This window comes from Neophocaena asiaeorientalis, unplaced genomic scaffold (assembly GCF_003031525.2).
Source record: "Neophocaena asiaeorientalis asiaeorientalis breed wild unplaced genomic scaffold, Neophocaena_asiaeorientalis_V1.1 scaffold33, whole genome shotgun sequence".
Lineage (NCBI taxonomy): Eukaryota > Metazoa > Chordata > Mammalia > Artiodactyla > Phocoenidae > Neophocaena > Neophocaena asiaeorientalis.
This window is the reverse complement of record NW_020171988.1, coordinates 2,068,690-2,088,209: the sequence shown is the minus strand read 5'-3', so window position 1 is coordinate 2,088,209 and position 19,520 is coordinate 2,068,690. Positions and strand designations below refer to the sequence as shown.

At 48.0% G+C, this 19,520-nt stretch overlaps 1 protein-coding gene across 1 annotated transcript in view; it reads right to left on the bottom strand.

Moving 5' to 3' along the window:
- COLQ (collagen like tail subunit of asymmetric acetylcholinesterase) overlaps positions 1 to 15,942 on the bottom strand; it is a 64,484-nt gene extending 48,542 nt beyond the window's left edge. Inside the window, exon 1 of the mRNA XM_024747732.1 lies at positions 15,837 to 15,942. Within this exon, the coding sequence (XP_024603500.1) occupies positions 15,837 to 15,942 (106 nt within the window). The remainder of the gene's footprint in view (positions 1 to 15,836) is intronic.
- Between the last annotated feature and the right edge of the window lie 3,578 nt (positions 15,943 to 19,520).

Here is a 19,520-nt window from a genome sequence, read left to right as displayed (position 1 = left end):
CAGAGGATAGAGTAAATATAGCAAAATGATAACGACGGCAGAATCTATGTGCTGGGCGTATTTGTTTGCTAGGGCTGCCATAGCAAAGTACCTGGGCAGCTGAAATAACAGAAATACATTTTTCACAGTTTGGGAAGCTAGACATCCAAGACAAAGGTATCAGAAGGTTTGGTTTCTTCCAAGGCTTCTCTCCTTGGCTTGCAGAAGGCTACCTTCTCCCTGTGTCCTCACATGGCCTTTGCTCTTTTTAAGCATCCCCGGTGTCTCTTTGTGTGTCCAGATCTCCTCTTCTTATAAGGACACCAGTCAGATTGGACCAGAGCCACTGCTATGGCCTCACTTAACCTTAGTCACCTCTCTAAAGGCCTATCTCCAAATACAGTCACATGCTGAGGTAATGGGGGTTGGGACTCTAATATATGCATTTTAGGGGAGGTGGGAGTTACAAGGCAGCCCATAACAGTAGGCATACTGGTGTTCCCTGGACAATTCTTTCCACTTTTTGTTTTTGAATGTTTGGGATTTTCCCTAATAAAAAAGAATAAACTTTAAAAAATTTAAGTAGGCAACAGAGAACCAGAAGTTACCTCCACAGGGTTAGGATTGGGGGTGGGCCATCCAACACCCTTGCTAGCAAATATCTGGGCGCTCTGTAACTGCACACAGAACCAGGACACCAGTGTCGCCTGGAGGAGCCTGTAGCCATTAATCAGGAGACCTTGAGCAAGTAACCAAATCCTCAGGAAAGACATGAGGTGGACATCCCCTTCCGTACCCCACCCCCCCGATAAGGCTGCCCAGGCCACAAGGATGAAGGAGAATCACCTCACACTGGCCATTAATTTGTAGTAAGTCATGTACCAGAAGTGGCTGCTTTGTGCGTAGATCTAAGGAGACAAACCCATCTTTCCTTCCTCCCACAAGAGAATTTTTTGGATGTTATCTAAAGGAAGGCATCTGCTTTTCTGAGTTCAAGTTCTAATTTGACCAAATGGCATGTGGTAAATGGAGAGGAAGAAGGAGGCAATGTTATTAGGAGCTGAGGGAACATCAAGAAACCTCCTCAGGGCTGGCTGTGCCTTGGCTCTGAATTTGATTATGGCGGCCAGGATAAATCAGCGAGTCCTATTAACTCTTCTGCTTTGGCTTGATGGGGGGAGGCCAAGTTTCTAGAGTTATTCGGGAGATCTGGCCACAGGTCAGAGATGAAACCCTCCAGCTGCATTAAGCCCAAAGGGTGGGCTGTTTCAAACATGTGCTGACAACCGGGGCTGAGTGGAAAGACCCTGTATTTCCACCAGCTATGTTCCCACACTTTCATTTATCCATGGTGACATTTTAGCTCTACGGACACTTGTGATTCGAAACCATGTGGCTCACTTAGCCCTTTCCCTAGAGCCTCCATCCCTGCCCCATCACCTCCAGTAATTGTTATCCGAGGGTCCACAGCAGGTGGGGAAGAGGGAAGCAGGGTCCCTGGGTGCCCGTGGCTGCCCACTGGCACAGTGAACACTTCTACCCATTGGTCTCATGAGTCACTGAAATCCCTGGATTCCAGAAAGTGGGGGACCTTGGGTTGACCCCCTTGAACTCAACTGAGCAATAGAGCTTACTGACTGAACAAGTTGGCAAAAGGAACCTTATAAATACTGCTGTAATTATGTGATTCTACCATTCTGGAAAGTCTCTGAGATCTCAAGTACCTTTGCTAATTTGGGTCTAACGGACTTTTAAAGACAGAAAAATCCCATCCTGTGCTCCAGATGAGAGGCTCTGTTTTGTATGTATATATGGGATTTTGTCTAATTGTTTAGAAAAGGTAATACATTCATGTGATTCAAAATTCAAAAAGTATAAATGCGTATACTTGAAAACTCTCCTACCCTGTCCCAGTTCCAATTATTTATTATCAATTAGTCTCCTGTGTATTCTTCTATGAATATTTTCTGCATACAGAAGCAAATAAGTAGGTATAATATTTCCCTCTCTTGCTCAAATGGTTACCTGTAATATAACACTATACCTGTGATACTTCACAGTATTTCTAAGAGTATTCTGTATTACTGCATAAAATGCATACACATTCCTTCCTATGGCTATGTAATATTCCTTCATTTGGAAGAACCGTAATTTGTTCACCCTGCCCTGTACTAATGTGCATTTGGGTGATTTGCAAACATTTGCTGATATAAACAATGATACACCAAAAATTTATATGGAATTATAACAGACCCAGAATTGCTAGAGCAATCCTGAGGAAAAAGAAAAAAGCGGGAGGCATAACTCTCCCAGACTTCAGACAATACTACAAAGCTACAGTAATCAAAACAGTGTGGAGTTGGTACAAAAACAGGCATAACGATAAACATAACAGAATAGAGAACCCAGAGATAAACCCACACACCTACAGTCAATCTTCGACAAAGTAGGCAAGAATATAAAACGGGAAAAAGACAGTCTCTTCAACAAGTGGTGCTGGGAAAGTTGGACAGCTGCATGTAAATCAATGAAGTTAGAACACACCCTCACACCCTACAAAAATAAACTCAAAATGGCTTAAAGACTTAAACATAATACACGACAGCATAAAACTCCTAGAAGAGGACATAGGCAAAACATTCTCTGACATAAATTGTACCAATGTTTTCTTAGGTCAGTCTCCCAAGGCAATAGAAATAAAAACAAAAATAAACAAATGGGACTTAATCAAACTTACAAGCTTTTGCACAGCAAAGGAAACCATAAAAAAAAAAAAAAGAAAAGACAACCTATGGAATGGGAGAAAATATTTGCAAATGATGCTACAGACAAGTGCTTAATCTCCAAAATACACAAACAGCTGATACAACTCAACAACAACAACAAGAAAAACAAACAACCCAATCGAAAAATGGGCAGAAGGCCTTAATACACATTTCTCCAAAGAAGACATACAAATGGCCAAGAGGCACATGAAAAGCTGCTCAACATCACTAATCATTAGAGAAATGCAAATCAAAACTACAGTGAGGTACCACCCCACACCAGTCAGAATAGCCATCATTTAGAAGTCTACAAATAGCAAATGCTGGAGAGGGTATGGAGAAAAGGGAACCCTACTACACTATTGGTGGGAATGTAAGTTGGTACAGCTACTATGGAGAACAGTATGGAGGTGCCTCAGAAAATTAAAAATAGAATTACCATATGATCCAGCAATCCCACTCCTGGGAATATACCCAGACAAAACTATAATTCAAAAAGATACATGCACCCCTCTGTTCATAGCAGCACTATTCACAATAGCCAAGACATGGAAACTACCTAAACGTCCATCAACAGATGAATGGGTAAAGAAGATGTGGTACATATATACAATGGGATACTACTCAGCCATAAAAAAGAATGAAATAATGCTATTTGCAGCAACATGGATGCAAATAGAGATTATCATACTAAGTGAAGTAAGTCAGAAAGAGAAAGAAAAATACCATATGATATCACTTACATATGGAATCTAAAATATAACACAAATGGGGATTTCCCTGGTGGTGCAGTGGTTAAGAATCCACCTGCCAATGCAGAGGACACAGGTTTGAGCCCTGGTCTGGGACGATCCCACATGCTGTGGAGAAACTAAGCCCTTGTGCCACAACTACTGAGCCTGCGAGCCACAACTGCTGAAGCCCACACGCCTAGAGTCGTTGCTCTGCAACAAGAGAAGCCACTGCAATGAGAAGCCCGCACACCACAATGAAGAGTAGCCCCCGCTCGCCACAACTAGAGAAAGCCCACGTGCAGCAATGAAGACCCAATGGAGCCATAAATAAATAAATAAATACATGCATACATTTATTTTAAATTAATTAATTAATTTAATTTAATTTAATATAACACAAATGAACTTATCTTTGAAACAGAAACAGACTCACAGACATAGAGAACAGACTTGTGGTTGCCAAGGGGGAGGGAGAAGGGAAGGACGGACTGGGAGTTTGGGATTAGCAGGTGCAAACTATTATATACAGAATGGATAAACAACAAGGTCCTACTGTACAGCACAGGGAACTATATTCAGTATCCTGGGATAAGCCATAATGGAAAAGAATATGAGAAAAGAATGTCTGAATGTATATAACTGAGTCACTTTGCTGTACAGCAGAGACTGGCACAACCTTGTAAATCAACTACGCTTCCAAAAAAAACCCAACAAAACAATGATACAATAGAATAACATTTTGCATGCATCTTTGTATATGTTGTTAAGCATGTCCATTGGATGAATTTCTAGAATAGAATTGCTGGGTCTAATAGTGTGTGCATTTGTAGTTTTTACACATGATGCCTAATTCATCTCCACAGTCTCCATCAATTCACATTCTGTCCCACAAGCAGAGGATGAGGGTATCTATTTCCACATACCCTCACCAGCACACGTGATGTCAGACCTTTTGAATTTCACCCATCTGATGGATGAAAAATGGCACTTCAGTGTGGTTTTAATGTGCATTTCTCTTACGGTGAATGAGGCTGGGATATTTTCACACGTTTTAGAGCCCTATGTATTTATTCCATTTTTCCATTAGGTTGTTGGTCTTCCATTATAAATTTTTTAAAATATATTTTAAAAAGCATCATTTTATGATGACTTGCAGATATTTTCCCCAGTTTGTTTTGATCTTTTGACATTGTGTTTTTAATTGTTTTTCCCATACACAAATTTTTTCTTTTTATCTGGTAGAATCGATTGTAGAAGCCTTTTTTTATGGCTTCTGTGTCCCCCCCGCCACTAAAATTACCCCCCCAAATCCATCAAGGTTTCTTCTAATAATTTTATGCTTTCATATCTTATGTCTAAATCTTAATTGATTTGTGCTTTATTCTGGTATAAGATGTAAGTTTGTTTGTTTGCTTGTTTTCCAGGAGATGTTTTATCTGTGACCTAAAGCAGGAAACAAAAACATTCTCTAAACTATGAAGCCTGCAAACCTCAAGTGTCACAACACTCGGTAACGTGAGTAACATGCACGGTGAGAGTGGGACTTGAACCCAGATCAACTTATCTTCACTGCTCTGTTCATTCAAATGCCAACCACCTGTGCACCCCAGATACTGCTACCGTGACCCACTTCACTTCTCATTTATTATTTCATTTGTGTGTGTGTGTGTGTGTGTGTGTGTTTGGCTACACCATGAGGCATGTGGGATCTTAGTTCCCAGATCAGGGATCGAAACTGTGCCCCCTGCATTGAGAGTGCCAAAGTCTTAACCACTGGACCACCAGGGAAGTCCCATCCATCTGTGTTATTATAATGTCACAAACAGACTGTGGGCTCCTTGTGTTAGTTTGTCTTCTGAATCTTCTTGTTCAATATAATAGTTAAGTATATAGTAGGAGGTGCAATAAAAATTGGTCATTTGATTGATGGGATGTGTATCAAAAGCTACATTTATCAAGTAATAGTCATAATTAATTTAGAGACAGACAGATTGAAACATGCTAATGAGGATGATGAGGATGAGGATGGTCTGAATCCATTCAAATGGATTTTATTGCCTCATGTAGGAAAAAAAAAATCAAACAAAATGCAAAGTGGCAGCAGATGGGTATGTGGCCAGAAAACTGAGCATCTTTGTCAAGTCAGCCACCATTTGCTGGCATTCTGTTTGAAATTTTCATGTTTAATAATCTACCTCTGATTTCCCAGGAGGACCCACACTGGCAGGCCTGGTGATTTGACATTGCTGTCCATTTGGAAGGGCGCAAGACTGTTATTCCATACAAGGCAGATGCCACGTGGACAGAGGGCCCCGTTCTCCTGACTCGGATGAATTGGATATGGGAAGTGACTTGTCTACCGGCTGGATCCACACAGGGTTGCACAACTTCCAGTGGGGGGAATGCCCTCAGGCTGCAGCGCCCCGGGGGCTCCTAGTGTGCTCACCCTGTCTGGGGAGGTGAGAGCTTTCTCCCTCACAGTTCAGGGAGGCATCTGTGGGTGGACTTTGCCCATCAGCTCAGGACTCAGTAGCTAAGGCGTCATCCTCAGGTGTGAGCCCGTGCTTTCCAGATCGTGCCCTCCCATGCTTCCTCCTTTGATTCTCAGCACAATCCCTCGAATTACTCTCTATTGTGCCCCCCTTTTCCAGATGAGGAAAACTGAGGCTCTGACAGTTAAGGTCCTATGGAGCTGGGCTTCTGAGCCCAGACCTCCGGTTCCGAAGCCCACACACTGTGATGGTTTCCGCTCAGTGCAGGCTTTCAATGGAGACTCTGAATTCTGCAAATCTTCAGCACCAGGAGCAAACCTCTCCAGCCACTGAATAACAGCAGGTGGAATTATAGTAAAAACGAATCATCCTGGGAGAAGGCAAGCAGCCTGGATTCCAACACTCTCACTGCCATTTGGCATAATGGTTGCAACCACTGACCAAGAGCTTAACTATGTTCCAGGCACAGTGCAAAGCTCTGTACCTACTACACTGCCATCTGATGAGGCAGGTACTCTTACTAACCCCATTCTACAGAGGTGGAAACAGAGGTGTTAAGAAATCAAACCAAGACCACTTGGCCAAGATCACTCAGCTAGTGGGTCACAAAGATGTCACTCAAGTCCACAGCTGTCTGAACCTGAACCCCACGCCTTTTCCTGCTATGTCGTGAGTTCTCAGGTGCCAAGGCTCGGAAGAGAAACATGTGCTGAGACCCCTTCTTTGTGGAGGAGCTAATTCTGTAAATTAGCAAGTGACTTGCGAGCCACAAAGTCAAGGAAAGTCTACAGCTAAAAGGATTTTTGGAATCTGGTCCATCCCTTCATTTTACAGATGAGAAAAATGAGTCTCACAGACAGCAAATGGCTGGTCCAACAGTACACACGTCCTAGAGTCAGTGGCAGGTCAGAGAGAGAGCCCAGGTTTCCCGAGTTCCACCTCAGTGCCTTAGCACCGCCACTGTTTCCTCTCAGGGAACATCAGTAAACAGGCAGGTGGCCAAGCCCGCTGGCTAACCGTCCTCACGCCTCCGCCTTCTAGTTGGACCTAGACTTGAGCAGCAGGCCCCATGCCGGTCAGGCAGGCGCCCTCTCACTTTCCTGACTGCGCAGCAGAGGAAGCGCGGGCTGGACAGTCAACTCAGATATTGAAGGAAAAAAAAGAAAAGAAATCATTTACTCAGACACTTTGGGGAAAGCACTGCCAGGGCCTGAATCGTCCAGACCGCCTTTCGGCCTCTCGGTGTTCACTTCGTGGGCAGCCACGGAGCGTGGAAGAGCGCCACCCAGACCCAAGGCCTTCGCTCAGGACACTCGTGCCCACCGTTGACTTTCTCCGCCACGACCTGCCCAACACAGTCAGGAAGGCGGACAGGAGGGAAAGGGTTGTCCTCATTTGGAACGCCCCTAAATCCTGAACACTAACCTCAGCAGTGGAGAATCTGGTTTCTGGATGACCACAGAGGATCTGGAGGCATTTTGGGGGCCACCCTGTGAGGTCCACTCCAATGCAGATGATCTCAGAAACCGAGCCAGTTCAGTTTGGGCAAAAAGGGCAGCCTGGTTTGAACTCTCGACAGTAACGACGCACCTGGCAGGCCCCTCATAGAGGCCCCTCATACAGGTCCCTCATACCTCCTCAAACACTTGAAGAAACCCCGAGTCACAGTAAAGTAAGAAAGCCCCAGTTCGGCAGGTAGGCCTCCACAGGTGGGATGGCCACCATCACCCCATCCCCCATCCGCCTGGGTCCCCAAGACCCCCATGCCAGGTCTCAGAAGGTCCTTCCTGGAGCATGTGTCCCAAGAGAAATCTACCAGCTGCAGCAGGAAAGCTCCAGTGCTCTCTCCAGGCTTCTCAGAAAGATACCAAGAAGACCAGGTGAGCGGTGGCAGGATGCGTGAGGAAAGGAGCAGGGAGACCCAGGAGGGGAGGAGCCTGTCCAGTTCCCATTCACAGTTCCTTCTTTTCTTTCCTCTCTTTTTTCAGACCTCAGCTGGTTCACGGTGCAAGCCCTCAGCAGCCACCAGGCCTCCTCTGCAGCTGTCGCAGCTCCCAGCACCTGCCTCCTGCTTGTGCTTATGTTGGTTGCCGTGGATACATAAGGGCGGGCTTGAACGGAGTCGAAGGCTCTGGGCTGGGCGATGGAATAGGGCCAGGTGCATTTTTAAAGCCATCTGGGAAAGCTGGTCATCACGAGAAGAGCCTCCTTCCCTGGTCAATGGGTCCCTGCTTTAGGGACTGGTTCACAAATGCAAAACGGATAAAAGCTGAGCCCCTCTTTTTGCCTTAACCCACTGGATATTTTAAGCAAAAAGTTACTGTCTGTATTGTATTTGGGACTTTTGCCTTTTGACACCAATGCACCTTAGGGGAAATCATGACCTCCCGGCATGTGTAGAGACAGCGTGGGGTCCTGAACATAATGAGAGAAAAGGTTTATACATCACACACCAGGCACTTTTTTACAGTTCTTTGTGTTCATAATTAGCCCACTTAATCTTCACAACTGCTTTGTGAGTGAAACCCTACTCTGAGCCCCATTTTACAGGTGGGGAAACTGAGGCACATAGAAGGCACTTTGCCTGCCCAGCATCACAAAGCTAAGGGAGACACAAGACTTGAACCCAGAGGTCCCCCTTCTAATCAATAGGCTGTTCTGCCTCTGCAATAATTTGGGGCGCAGAGAGTCCTGATTTGGCTATTTGGCCCTGGTACTATGTGACCTCAGGCAAGTGACTGCATCTCTCTGAATGGTAGTTCCCTCTTTGGTAAAACTGGGGTACTAATGTCTTGTGAAATTGTGAAGATTAGAAGTCAGGTACGTAGAGTCTAGCAAATAAGCAGTGCTCTATGCAAGGTAACTTTATTAGTGTTAGTGGGGGCTCCCTTAGCTACTGGACCCCAGCTCTGGTATCACAGCAGGGGGGTGCCGAGCTGTAACCGCTGCTGCCCAGAAGGGGTGGGTGGGCAAGCAACTGCAAAAGGGCCAGCAGGACCACAGCTGCTGGGAGATGTTGCTGCTTCCCTGCCATAGGCCTCTGCACTCGCCAGGCCCCGTGGGCTGCCAGCTCCGGTCACAAGCACCTGTACCTATGCCAGAAGGCTTCCCCCGTTGTGGAAGTTGCCTGGGGAAGCATGTCCCCAGGAGCTGGTGGATCAATATCCCAGTCCCCTGTCTCCCTGAGGTCCCAGGAGATCTGAGCCCCAGCTGCCCACAGCAGGAATTGGCTCGTGAACTCCCCCAGGACTGATGGCCTCCCCTTCCCTGTCTCGGTTTCCCAGTGCCCTACTGGGATCACCTCCCAAGCCCACCACTTGCGCCCAAATCCTTGTCTCAGGGTCTGCTCTGGAAAAGGATCCAGATGACGACAGTATTCATGCCTGTGCCTCTGATCCTGATGTCCTTAAAGAAAGCACTCGGGGGACACTTGACCCAGTGCAAAAGGCAACTGTAGGAGAATAACTGATTAATGGCCCCCAAAGAGGTCCAGACCCTAATTCCTGGAACCTGTAAAGGCTACCTTATACAACAAAAAGAACTTTGCAGGTGGGATTAAATTAAGATATTTAGGAGGGGGAGATTATCTGGGTGGGCCCTAAATGTAGTCACAAGTGTCCTTATAAGAGAGAGGCAGAGGAAGACTGACACGGAAGAAGAAGACAGTGTGACCACTGAGTGGCCGTAGGAAACTAATACAGGAACTCAGGGGTGACCGTGAGCAGTGGTCCTCAAAGCGTGGCCCGTCCACCTGCAGCATCAGCAGTGCCTGAGATCTTATTAGACGTGCAAACTCATGGGCGCCGCTCCAGACCCACTGCATCAGAAATTCTGGGGGCGGGCCCAGCAGTCTGTCTTAACAAACCTTCCTGGCAGGCCCCTCATAGAGGCCCCTCATACTTCCTCAAACACTTGAAGAAACCCCGAGTCACAGTAAAGTAAGAAAGCCACAGTCTGGGGGGGCTATAATGGTAAGGCACGGCGTTAGAATCACCTGGGGAGCTCTCAACACTCTCAGTGCCCGATCCCATGCCCTGCAGAGTCTGATGAAATTGGTCTGTTCAGCCTGGACGCTGGGCTCCTGTAAAGCATCCCAGGTGATTCTCGTCTCTCCAGAGCTGAGAACCAGTGCTGTAGTTTGAGAACCACTTATCCAGAACATTAAGTTTCAAACTGAGCTTTGCAGAGCTTGGGAAGTCTGGAAAAATGTCTAGACTGCTAAAGAAGGAGGAGGCAGGGTCCAAACCAGCAGGGCTTCTGACCCAGATGGTCCAGATAGGCAGAGGTAACGAGGAAGGCAGCCCAGATGTGAGACGGGAGCGTGAAGTGGGGACTCGGGAGCTGCACCATGCCAAACAGTCGCTGTGGTGTGGGTCAGGACTGCCAGGTTGCCCTTTTTTCCAAGAGGTTTTTTGGTTTTTAAGAGACATCAGAAATATATTGTAAAAATTTGTTAAATCACTTGAGTTTTAAATGTTAGCAACTAAGGCAATTTTAAAAAGTTTTCTCTGTCTCTTTTTTTTTTTTAAGTACTGCAACATGATGGCTGAGTACAGCTCCACATGAAGACTGGACTCGGTCCTTGGGCAGCTGGTTTGCGAGCTCCAGCTCTACTGTAAGGGTCTTTCATTCACCCCTTGAGCCCAGCAGACTAGTCTTCTCAGGGTGATGACAGGAACTCCATGTGGGCAGGATGTTTTTGTCTGCTCACTGCTGCATCCCAGTTCCAGGTGCCAGAGTTGGGACTTACTAAGTGTTTGTTGAATGAATAAGTGCTCATAGCAATCCTGTGAGACTACTATACCCATTTTACAGATGAGGGAGTCGGGACTCACACCACAGTTACGGTGTGAGCGTCCCACAATCACCCAGAGGCAGGATTTAGACCCAGGGCTCCCACAGCAGGGACAACTGTGAAGAGCAAATACACTGCAGCTATGAAAAAGCTTGGCAAGATAAGGGGTTTGGGGGCACTTGGTACCAATTATAAGAGCAATGCGAGCAGTAGTTATGACATGAACTGCGTTTCAGGAAGACGGGTCCCCAGCCTACTTGGTGACTCACACAAGTCAGAGGGGTTTCTGTTCCTTCTGGATCTGTGTTGTTTTTGTATGGTCGTGGGTCTGAGGAAGGAAGGCTTGGGTGTGGTGAGTGACAGTGTCAGTGCTTGGCCTGGATCTCTGGAAAGAAATTCCTTGTCTCTCATACCCACCCCTCTGTGAGCTGGAGAGGGGTCCACTGCTTCATTCAGAGGCTTGGGGTGGGGCGAAGTGGGCAAGCTGGGACCCCTGGAGGGCCCTTTAATTTAAGAAGCCTCTCTGATTATATTATCCAGAGGAAATGTGGGGAGCTAAATCAGAGGAGATGGCTGGGAAGTACATTACAGAACATTAAACAATAGCCGACCAGCATCAGACACAAATAAATGGCCCATAATCTACTGCCAAGAACATGATTGGTCCCAAGCAGTGGCCTGGCTGGCTTCCAGTCAGGGGAGTGCAGGGCCGGACACCACATACTATAGGCCACAAAACGCCTGCCCGGTCACGTCCCAGCACCCACAGGAGAAGATTGCGGCACCCAGACAGAACTCATAAGCTTCCACAAGATCTCACTCTCCAGGACTGGAGGTGGGTCTTCTCTCCATCTTGTCCTGAGCCCTGGACCCAAACATCATCGGGAGAGTTCCTGCCTGCCTGAGAAATCGCATGTTGGAGAAGGGAAGCCACGTGTGTCTGTGGGCATAGGGTCGTTTGGCTCTCACCCCTGAAGACAACGTCTGTGAAATGGGGTTCCCCTGGATCCAGGAAGCCTCATTCCCCAAAATGCGCAGGTTGAAGCTCATCTCACTAGAGCCTCCTTTAGCTTAGATTTTTAACTCCTGTTACAACACAAGTACCTCCAAAGAAAGATAAACCAGTACCCTGGCAAGTCGTGCACCCTTTAGTGTGAAGTCCTTGTCTCAATCGGTTGCTGAGAGCTTCAGGCACTGATGTCCTGAGGAGAAGGCAGGAGAGTGCAGAGGATAAAGACCTGAAGCTGGGTTTTTGGAGGCTGGGGTACAGGATCTTAAAAGCTACTATCACTGTTTATCCATGACCATAGCAAATTTGGTCTACGTTGGTAAGAGCCCTGGACTTAGAGTCAGCAGGCAGGGTTCCAGTCTCCAGCTCTCCCCACACCAGCTGTGCCATCTTGGGCAAGTCACTTAACCTCTCTGAGCCTTCATTTCTCCATCTGAAAATCGGGAGTGAGGCCACCCCCATCCTGGGTGCTGTGAGAGACTGAAGTGTGCAGAAGGCCTTTCATTCTATAAATATCACTGTCCTTGGGTCTGTGCCACCACATTCTAGAAACTGTACGAAAATGGAGCCACATCCGTGGATGGACCCTGGGGCTGAGTCAGTGCACAGACCGCAGCGAGTCCAGCCAGGCCCGCCAAACCCAGGCCAGATCAGCTGACCCTTAGCTGATCCACAGACACATGAACTTCAACAATAAACAACTGTTGCTCAGCCACTGAGCGTTAGGGTGGTGTATCGCCCGGCAGGGGTTAAAAGACACCAAAGTTAGGGCTCCGGACACTTTAAATCTTAGGGCCATGTTCAGTAGAAATTAATATATATGACACATCTCTGCCTTCTTAGGCAAAATGAAGTGAGTACAAGTCTGTCTTCACTGGGTCATTTCCGCTCATCACAGTGCAAACCAGTCAACGAGCGGTAAGTCAGTGGTGCCTTCAGGGGATACACACAGAATGGAGGCTCTAGAAGTAGTTCCAATCGGCTATCCTTTCCCATCTCAGAACTATTCCCTGGTTCTCTGCCATTTTTCTTGTAATCAGTTTTATCAGCTGCCTTTGTTGTTCTTGTTGTCACCGTGTCTATCTTAAACAGCAGTCCCCTCCCCAATCTACTGTGCTGCGGCTACGTCACCACCCTCAAGAAGCCTGCTCACTGAGCCTGCGAGGACGATGTCCCACGTAAGAGTTCACAGGCTTGGAGTGAGGGCCTGAGCTAGTTTTCTCTGTATCCAGGGCAGGTGCTTTAGTGCTGGGATTGCTATCATCAATTTTGGTCTCTATGATGCTTTTTGCTCCCTCCTCCACTCGGGGACCCGATAGTGGAGGCTGCCAGGCAATGAACATCTGACCCAGAGAGCTGGGCTGTGTCTAGCGTTGCTGGAATCCAGTCTCTTCTGAAGAGAGTGAAGGAAAGAAGCAGCCCACAGGCCTGTAAGAGCGCTTCCTCCGTCCCAGCCCGTCTCTGGGGCCTGCGCTATGCATCCTGCTTGTCTTGTGTCCCCTGCAGCCGCTTCGCACAGTGCCAGGCACACAGTAGGCGCTCACTAAGCTACGGTGGGTGGGATGAAAAGACTTGCTGGTGGCACTTTTCACTATGTGCACAGGGCTGGGCTTCTTCAGAAGAGCTAAGAATGTGTGAGCTTCTGAATACAGACTGTTTCACATCAGATTGTGGGAAACTACTTTGAAAGGATTAAAGTTCTCCCGTGTTAAGGAACAGTTCCCGTTTCAGGGCATAAGTTTATTTCTGAACTGTGCTATCAGGAAGCCCTGGTGACAAGAAGAAGGGGACAAAGCAAAGTGAGAAAGCAGGAGGAAGCAGATGTCTTTTTTGCTCTGTTGAGCTGCCACCTTAGTGGTTCCCCCCAGAGCTACCCCACTGTTTTACCAAATGTTTAAAGGGCACATTCTCCACCAGAAGACCTGGATGTAGCAGTTTACCAAGAAGTGCCTATGGACAGGTGGGCCACCTCTTCTCAGTTCCCTCTCCCTTCACTCAGCCAGGGGCTGACCCCCACGACTGCATCCAGGGGCTCCCCTGCCCTGGCTTCCGGTTGGGTTTGGCCGTGAGAGGCATTGCCAAGAGGTGGTCGGATTGGAGGGGAGAGCGGTCTTCTGCGCTTGCTCTCTGCTTTGGGTCCCTTTGGGACCAAGGCTCCTCTCAGCCGCCCCTCCTCCAAGGTCCCAAATCTCCCCAGGATCTAGTTCCCCACTTGGTCCTCTTGTCTCCTCAAGCCCCGGGGTGGTAAAGTCTTCCCTCAGCTGCTCATTGCTCAACCTTCCTTCTTGGCGCCCCTAAGCCCACCCACACCCCTGAAAGCGGGCCCCTCATTCCAGTCTTTTCTTGAACCATCGGAGTTACTTCTCCTTCCTGCTGTTACCCTGACTGGAACAGTCTGTACCACGTCTTGCCTAAGAGATGTCTAAACTATGCCGAGGCTCTCTCGAGGGCAAGGAGCTCAAAGAAAATCAGAGGTCCTCTTCTCTCCAGCTTTCAGAACTCATTAGCCATTGTGGCTGTATCTAAATTAAGTGGTACAAAATGATGGCAGACTCCAATCTACAGATGAGAAAAGTTTTCATTCCTTCATGCACTCATCCATTCACCAACTATTTACTGGGCATCTACCCGATATTCCCCCACGTAACTAGTGATAATGGCCAAGACAGACACAGTCCCTGCCCGTGTGGTGCTTACAGTCTACCACCAACCACCTGCCAGAAGCCAGAGAGCCCGCCAGAGGCAGGGCTGGGACCAGAAGACTGAGTTTCTTTGAGTCCTGAGCCTTTGGCAGATCCTCCAAGGAAGCTATGGCCCAAACAAGGTTAAGAACCACCAAGCAGACCCAATTAACTATGAAGCTCCCCCCCTGAATAATGACCCACTCACTCCCAGAAGCTTGGCGCTCTCAGCCTGAACCGGGGGTGGGACATGCCGGACTGTCCACCTTTCCTGCCCCCCACCTCCAACATTCTCCGCAAACTGCCTGCACTCCTCCCTCCCGTCACACGTTTATAATTAGCCCCACTCCCTCCTCTGCGTCCCTCCCTCAGGGCCCACAGATGCTGGCAGCTCCACAGGTCACACTGAGCCATTCTTATGAATGGAGAGGGCTGGGGACTGCATCCAGAGCTGTGCCCTCCCTCCTGGAGAGCCTGCGCCCAGCAAAGGCGGTGGGAGTGAAACTTCTGCCTCAACTCAAGTACCTCGGAGCTGCGTGCTGGAGGGTGTGACGGAAACAGCTTTTTCTGGGGAGAGCCAGGGGTGACCGAGGAGAACTGAGGGGGTCTGTGATGGGACCGGCTGCCAAGCCTGGGGTCTGTCCGCCCCCTTCAAGCCCTCCGGAAACATCCGAGTTTCCTCAGAAAGCTTTAAAGAAGCCGTGCCGGTAACCCAATACTTCCCCTGCCCGGGGTCGGGCAGGACAAGGGCAAAGCCTGGAGCCCTCAGGAGAGGTTGCCAGGCTGGGGCGGAAGGAGCCCTCTCCCCACCCCCAGCGCTACGCCCAGCTCCGGGCCCACCTGCCCCCTGCAGCCCTTCCACCTCCCCTCTTCGCTGAGGCCGAAGAGAAGCCCACCTCGGGGAGAAAGCCCAGCAGGAAAGCCCACGGGGCCGGAGAGACGGAGACCTGGTCTTGAGGCTGCAGGGGCCCCCAGACCCGGCACAACCAACGGGACTCCCTCCCGGTCAGCACACTGCACAGCATCCCCTGTGGGCCGAGCCCCCCGCGAAGGGTTCAGGGGTGTGTTTATCGAAATGTCTGGACGACTCACTTGACTTCCTCTCTGCCTCTGTTAAGCTCCCCACAATTCCCGACCCAAACGCAACCCTGCAGCCAGTGAGGGGAAGAAACCGTGTGTTCAAGGGTCTCTGGCTTTGAGCAGCTGGGCGGGGACAAGGACAGAAGGGGCGTCCCAACGGGGGCTGGCCGGGTGACCGGAGGCTGCTGGGGCCGGCTCCCTCCCAGCCTCCCTCCACCCCGAGGGGAACGGCTGCAGAATAGCCCTTCTCCCTCCTCCTGCCAGACACTGGGGAGACAGGGAAGTTGTGGTCCTGCTTTACCTGCTGAAATCGGAAGCACGCTGGTGAGGAAGGTGGGCTGAGACACGATGAAACGGAAGAAAAGCTGAAGATAAATTCCCAGGGTCACTGGATTCAGGACAACCATGCTGGCTGTGGTGTGGAAAGTGTCAAGTTCTCAACGAAGGGCTGCAAGGAGCCTCGCTTATCTGTGCTTTGTCTTCCCCACGCTGTTTGCCTCTCTCTCCCTCTCTCTCTCCCTCACTCTCTCTGCCTCTCTCTCTCCGTCTCTCTCTCTCTCTCCCTCACTCTCTCCCCCTCTCTCTCTTTTTCCCCATGCCTTTACCAAGAAAGAATGCCAACCATTTCCCACTAAACCTTCTCCGTACTACACAGGGTTATATTTATCTTGAGCACTGGATCAAATGCCCTCATTAAAATTAAGATATCTGAATTTTCTTCTTTGGTGACTGAGGTAAGAGGCCATTGAAGAGGTGATTAAAAAGGCAGCCAGATCTCGAATGTCCACTAGAAGCAGTCCTCAAGGGCAGACAGATTTCCTCATTGATCATTCACCAGTGCCTATCGCCTAGCAGCTGCGGTGTCCAGCAGCATCACAGAATCCATTCGAACCTCTGGATTCAAACTGAATTTCCGTGGAGACAATTCCTTCTGCTGTCAGCCTGTGACATTTTTACCCACTGGGGGACAAATGTAAAGCTGACCCTGGATTTTTTTTTTTCTTTAATCATCCAATAAAACGCGAGGTGTGGGTGGGGAGATTTTATAGTTTCCAAAACAGCTTTCTCCATAAAAAAGTGTTTATCTCTCTCCAGAATTTGCAGCCTTTATCCCATGCAAAGCAGTGCATGAAAAATGAAAAGAGTCAATGGATTGCAAAGTGAATGATTATTGATCAAGCTGCATTTGGGAAACAGCATCATTGACTTGACCTTTGGCTAGACAAAATTCTTCAAATAAAAAGTGTCACATCCTTCGATGAATCCTCTTACGAGTTTATAAAGACTGTTATAGAGATCCTTAGGTCTTTCTATATAAATAATTAAAAGAATAACCCACATTTTGCTTTGATCTATATAACATACTCCCAGGGCCTCATGGGAGCTAATTCAGAAATGGTGTGGTAGCTCCTGACTCTGGGGTCCAGTAGCTGAGCCTCACTCTGGGGGAAGGTGGGGTTGGGTGAAAGCATAGGATGAGGCGATACCCACAGCGCCGGCACCAGAGGGGCTTGATTCCAGCTCTGCTGTGACCGTGGACAAATTGCTTGATCTCTCTAAGCCTCAGTTTTCTCATACAATGGAGGCATTCCCCTTTAAAGCCTTGTTGGAAAGGTTAAATTAGGTAACGCGGGATGACTCATACATGAATTTAAAATTGTGTATAGAGACAGCCAAAATGAAACCCACGGAGCCATGGTAAATGGGCGGCAGATATGGCCACCAACAATCTCTCCCATCCCTGTATGTACACTCCACTCTTCCCAACAAGAGGCGGGGTCTGTTTCCCCTCCCGTCCAGTCTAGGCTGGCCTTGTGACTAGCTTTGACCAACAGAATGTGGCTGACGTGACACTGTGCCATTTCCAGGCCTAGGCCTTAACAGGTCTGGCAGATTTTGCTTTTGCCTTTTCTTAGAAACCAGCTGCCACATTAAAAAGTCTGGACTATTGAATAGGCCACAGGGAGGGGGAAGCAGCAGGCCCCTGGCTGTCTGGTCATCTCAGAAGAGGCACTAGACATGAGAGTGAGGTCAATTTGGATCATCTGGCCTCATTCAGGTCCCCAGATGATGGCAGTCACAGAAGTGACCAGGGGAGACCAACTGAAGAACTACACAGATGAACCAGCCCAAATTACAGATTCATGAGCAAATGAGATGGCTGTTGTTTTTGCCTTCAGTGTCCTGAAGCCACTAGGTCATAAGGTGATCTGTTATGCAGCAACAGCTAACTGGTACAGGATTTATAAGAAAAGCATGAAGAATATACTTGAGTTACATTCGAAATTAACAGGGCAGTTTAAAGAGGGGGTACGCCGTGTCACTGTTCCCAAAATTTTTAACGGAAGGATCGTGATTGTTGGCCAAGTCCAACCAGGGAATTCTCAGGCTTGTTCTCATTAACTCTGGAAACCTCTGGCCCCAGCAGTGGGCTTTGGATGGCTTGGAGAAGATGCAGGCTACGTAGTGGGAAGGTAACTTTTGAGTAACTTGGTGCCCGAATCTGAACTTTTACTGTCCAGCTCTGATTCCTCCTGTGAGAAGCAAAGGGATTTCTCCTTCTCTCAGCGCCCAGATTTCACCACTGACCGTGCAGTTGGCACAGATTATGTCACTATGTCCTGCCCGTGACACCTGCTGGTATTGTTTTTGAACTGCTTCTAAACCATCGTATGTTGCTATTTAACCTGTGTTAACGTCTCTAAAGATGAGAGACTGGGACTTCCCTGGTGGTCCAGCGGCTAAGACTCCGCACTCCCAATGCAGGGGGCCCGGGTTTGATCCCTGGTCAGGGAACTAGATCCCACGTGCCGCAACTAAGAGTTCACGTGCCACAACTAAAGATCCTGCACGCGACAATGAAGACCCTGCATGCCGAAACTAAGGCCCGGCACAGCCAAATAAATAGATAAATATTTTTTAAAAATATATGGGGGACTGTTCCAGAGCTCTGTGCACCCCTGCAGGCCCCAGGACCGTCCTCGTCACCTAATAGATCCTCAACAATGTCAGTTAATGTGATCCAATCACACCATTGTAAGATGAAAAGAAAGTAGGAAAAGTGACATAAACTTATACTCCAGCCATACTAAGCTGTGGGCCAGGGCCTTGTCCAGGGAGGGCTGGGGCGAGTGTGGAGACTGTGGACAGTGGCCTGCATACAGAAGGCTGAATGTACACTCAGGCCACCGGGGGAAGTCACTACTGATGTAAAGTTACGACGGGAACCTCTACCCTCTGGGGAGGCCCCAGCACAGAGGTATTTATAAGCCCCCAATATTTATTAAATCGTGTTTTGTAAATTTCCGTGTCCCATGGACCATGTGTTTCATGAGCCTATTTCACATCAGGTGACCTTAACTGACTGAGGCAGAAATTATTATCTCTCTTCAAACCCTTCTGGAAGGGCTCTGAACCTTTCAGAATCTAATAACACAAGCTATTAGATTTTTCCAGAAAGAAATTATCTGAGATTTGTGAAAGGTTTACACCAATAAAGCCAATCAAAGTTAGAGCCTTCCACCCCAAGCCTTGTAGGTGGGGGGGGATACTAAGAAACAATCTGGGGTCCCCATCACTTAACACTTAACATGCACATGCCATTTCACCCAGAGATCCCACAGAAATACTCATTCAACTGCCCAGTGGTTTAGATGCAACGATATTCATCACAGCCTCAGATTTGAAACAGGCTTTCACTCCATTCAGTGAAACATTATACAGTCATTACAAAGAATAAGGTAGTCTCGGCAACAAATGATACTGGAAAATTGGTCTTCCATATGCAAAACAAACAAGAATGAACCATAACCCTTACATTGCCCCCTACATAAAAATTAGCTCAAAGTAGATCACAGACCTAAACGTAAAAGCTAAAATCGTTAAACTTTTAGAAGAAAACAGGAGAAAATCTTAGTGGCCTTGGATTAGGCAAATATTTCTCTTTTTAAAAAAATTCTATATATTTAAGGTGAAACAACATGAT